The 4,149-nt window shown below is 38.7% G+C and overlaps 1 protein-coding gene across 1 annotated transcript in view; it reads right to left on the reverse strand.

The window, feature by feature from the left end:
• Window positions 1–4,149, reverse strand: part of WDR19 (WD repeat domain 19) — an 87,381-nt gene that overhangs the window by 39,512 nt on the left and 43,720 nt on the right. The window contains exons 15-17 of the mRNA XM_019635995.1: window positions 1,428–1,575; window positions 1,101–1,305; window positions 61–181 (exon numbers count right to left, since the gene is read on the reverse strand). Of these exons, the coding sequence (XP_019491540.1) occupies window positions 61–181; window positions 1,101–1,305; window positions 1,428–1,575 (474 nt within the window). The remainder of the gene's footprint in view (window positions 1–60; window positions 182–1,100; window positions 1,306–1,427; window positions 1,576–4,149) is intronic.

The following is a 4,149-nucleotide window of genomic DNA, read 5'->3' on the forward strand; positions in this document are numbered from 1 at the left end:
AGAAGGACATTCCAGGAAGAGAGAGCAGCATGTGCCAGGACAGACAATCATGAAAAATACTGAATTCAAGCAGCCTGTGGAACAGAGAGGAAGTGGAGCAGTGGGGACAGCTTGGACTGGTATTAAATCATCGAGTACCCAGTATATCAGGCTGAGGTCCCCAAAAAGTAAAGATTTCTTCCTAAAGTCAATGGGAAGTCACTGAAAGATCTTCAGAAGTGCAATGAGAGGATCAGAGTCACATTTCCAAACGTAAATGAGATGGTTATGAGGCTGTCAGCAGAGAGCACAGTCAGAAGTGGTTACATTACAGTACATTGAAAGTTAAGACCGGGAACATGGGAGTAGAAAAGAATCTGGTGTGTGTGTGTGTGTGTGTGTGTGTGTGTGTGTGTGTGTGTGTGTAGACACTGGTATGTGTTAGGGCATGTACATGTGTGATGAGGACATGGGGAGAACACGGGGCTGAGAAAGATGAGGAGTTGTCTTCAACAGGGCAAATCCATCAGGAGCTCATGGACCCCCAAATATAACTGACTGGTTTAAGCTGAAGACCCACATTCTGGAGTGAGCCTCATAGAGGGGATTGAAGCCATGTAAGCAGAGGAGATTCACTCGGGAGAATCAATTAGAATGAGAAGAGAAGAAGGAAGATCACGGAAGCTCCCTGAGGAAGCGCAACATTTAAGAGATGGTCAGAGAAATTAGAACCACAAAGGAATTCACAATGGTCCTGAGACATAACAGACAAAGCAGGAGGAGGAAACCTCAAGCGAGGCAAAATCAAAGTCTATGATGATGAAATTAAGATACTGTTGAAATAAATGGGTTTGTTAGAATATCACAATAACTGTGCTAGTTGGGTGATTAGAAACCTTTTTGTTCTGAAGGGCTTTTCTTGGAATAAAGCACCAAAATTCTTACACTATGACTTCTTTCAGAATTTATACACATTCTCATATCCATTACCTTATCTGAGCCTCACAATAATCCTGGGAAGTAAATAAGGTAAATACCATTATCTGCATCTACTTTAATAGGAATTGACCTTTAAAATCACAAAAGCAAATAAGCTCCACGTGACGTGTTTAAAACCCTACCTTTTTAGCAGTAAAGTCTGTGTCAGCATTTGTCTCAGTTCACTGGGCCCCACATTTCTTAAATTGTGGAGGCAGCTGTGAGTACCAAGGTAGATGTTGTTTATTTTTCCACTCTGCGTCTGGCAGGTCAGCTCTCCGTCATATAACAGCAAAGGTTTATGAGAGAAGGGAATTTTGGTGCCACCAGCCAAAATGACGTTGGATCCTATATTACAAAACAGACATCTTAATCCTGAAAGCTAATACTCAGCACAAATAGCAGAAAAGAATATTTTAATTCCAATGCAATGGACATTTATCAACAAATATACGAAAGGGATTAAGTACCTTGTATAGTGCCCTTGTGAAAGACGTAAGTGTATACCTTATCATCATCATAAGCAACAAATACACCTTTATCCATGGGCCAGTTTTCCCAAAGAACACCTTTAATGTTTGGTGAAAAATCCGGAATCTCATAGGTGGCACCATTAACCTACAAAACAGGATTTACAGATTTGCCCCAAGTCTGTACATAGATCATTATCATTTGCCATGGTGGGAACCTGTTTATAGCCTTAGCTGGCATAGCTTATCACCCCATTTTCAACCCAACAATGCTCCAACCGTAACAGGAAGGAAAGTTTCTTTTCCCATTCCTATACTACATCTGGCTTGAAAAAAAAAACTGTAGTTATATGGCAAATCAAGGGTTTTATCTAAAATTTGGTAAATTTGCAGGAAAAACTATAAGCCTGAACACAGAGCTTCAGGTTGAGGGGAAAAAAAAAGCTAAAGCTGCTCAAGATGACAGAAATTTACAAGCTATGAACACTTGTGTTTAGAAAATTTTCAATAATACTGAGCATAAAAATGCACCAGCTAGAGAAGAAACAGAACTCAATTCATATATGATTTGAAATTTAAATAAATTCCACTGGGTATGTTTTATTTCAAAAACTTCTCTACAACGCATTCTAACAAACATAAAATGTACTGTTACAGTAATATACGCTATTAAAAACTCAATCCACATATTCCTGTGAACTCAGGCAGGTAGGCATACAGATATCCTGAACGTAGAGCTGAGAAATACCTGCTTTCTCCGTAATCTTTCTTCCTCTAAAAATAAGAACGAAATATAAAATTCCTGCAAATAACAACTAATACTGTAGAGCTGTGCTGTCCAGTACAATAGCCAGTATTTAATATCCACATGTGGCCATTGAGCATTGAAATGTGTCTAGCCCAAGTTAAGATGTGTGCAAGTATAAACTACACACTGGATCTCAAGGAGTTTAGAGTCAAAAAGAGTGTAAAATGTCTCACTAATAATTTTTTATATAGATCACATACTGAAATGATAATACTGGATTAAATTAAATATATTAAAATTAATTTCACCAGTTTCTTTTTACCTTTCTTAGAAAATGTGGCTAGTATAAAAAATAAAAAATTATATATGTGGTTCAAATTATATTCCTACTGGATAGTGCTGCTTACCAGGTATTGTACTAATTGCTTATATATATAACCTCATTTAATTCTAACCGCACACTCTACAAGACAGGTACTATTATTATGCCCATTTGCAGATGAAGAAACTGAGCCACAGAGAAATTTGCTCGAAGTCACACAGCTAGTAAGTTGAAGAGCCAGGGTTTGAACTCAGGCAGTCTGGCCCCACAGCCTGTGCTTCTAGCCACCATGTTATACTGACTCTCAGTTTGCAAGAATGACCACATCACTGCCAGNGAAATGTGATCTAGGGCACAGAAAGATGAAATAACTTGCCCAAGGTTACAGAGCTGGGACTTGAACCCAGACATCTATGACTCTGAGGCCACGTTCTTCATCATTATTCCACGTAGCCACTTCTCCATTCTTCCTTCCATTTGGCTAGATTGTTCTCTCTGTTCTAGCCCCTCCCCTGCAACGCTCACCTCTGGAGTGATGGTACACAGGTCCTTAGCTCACCTCTCAATACAAAAGAGAATTTCATCCAATAAACAAAAGATAAATGCGCCTCAGTTTTATCATTTGAAAAATAGAACAAGTAACAGCTCTCTCATAGGATTATCGTGAGGGTTAAATGAATTACAACATGTCAAGTGCTAAGAAAAGTACCGGGCACATGTCAGCACGCAATGAATGGAGGCTGTTTTTATTTGTATGCATTTTTATAAGTTATAAAATCTGTTCTCTTTGGACACATTTAGACTTTAAATTATTTGGTCATGTTACAATACCATGCCTTCGATGGCTCCAAAGGATGCAGAACTGAAAATACTTTTGAAGTTAATGAGTACTCAGGGGTTTTGAGAGCTGAAGTCTAAATTCTAGGATGAGGAAGGCATGCGGTGTGAAGAAATCTTAACTGTTTAAGAGCTGAAACCCTCCCCTCCATGTCCTTCCCCTCATCATTTGCTGCCATACCTCCAGGGCAGCAACAGGACAGCTGGATGCAAGGTACAGGTCTTCAGCCAGGCTGAAATCATTAGTAAACATGGCAAGGTGTCCTGCCAAAAGATTGTATTCCTCTATTCCCTACAAACAAAAGCAGTTTGAATGAGAAGAAATGCAAGGCTTTAAGTTTTTGAAAAGACTTTGCTTAGTAGGAAGTGGTAATGTTCTATCAATTAACTTGTTTATGAATTAGGCAACAAAGATTTACTGGAGACATTTAAAATGTTTGAATAAATACCATTTAAATCCTAATTCTCATAAGATGCTGTTTACCTTTATTCCTTCCAAGGACATCACCATGCCAGCATTTCCAATTTTACGATACACACGGATTGCAAACTCCACTTCCATGTGATGTAGACAAGCTCTGGCCAACTCGTTCCAGGCCGCCTGATCGTTAAGAATCCTGCATATTTCCCAGCCATCAGAAAACCTAGGATATGAGTATAGCAGCTTAATCTGGGAGCTCTGCTTGCCCACAGAAGGCAATTTTCAGATTATATGTAATTTAATGCTATGCCCTAGACAAATTTTGCAAAATATTTCTAGTCTATAATCATCACTTCCAATTTATAAAAAACTACATAAACTTGTCTTCCTTTTT

This window comes from Hipposideros armiger, unplaced genomic scaffold (genome assembly GCF_001890085.2).
Source record: "Hipposideros armiger isolate ML-2016 unplaced genomic scaffold, ASM189008v1 scaffold_26, whole genome shotgun sequence".
Classification (NCBI taxonomy): Eukaryota; Metazoa; Chordata; class Mammalia; order Chiroptera; family Hipposideridae; genus Hipposideros; species Hipposideros armiger.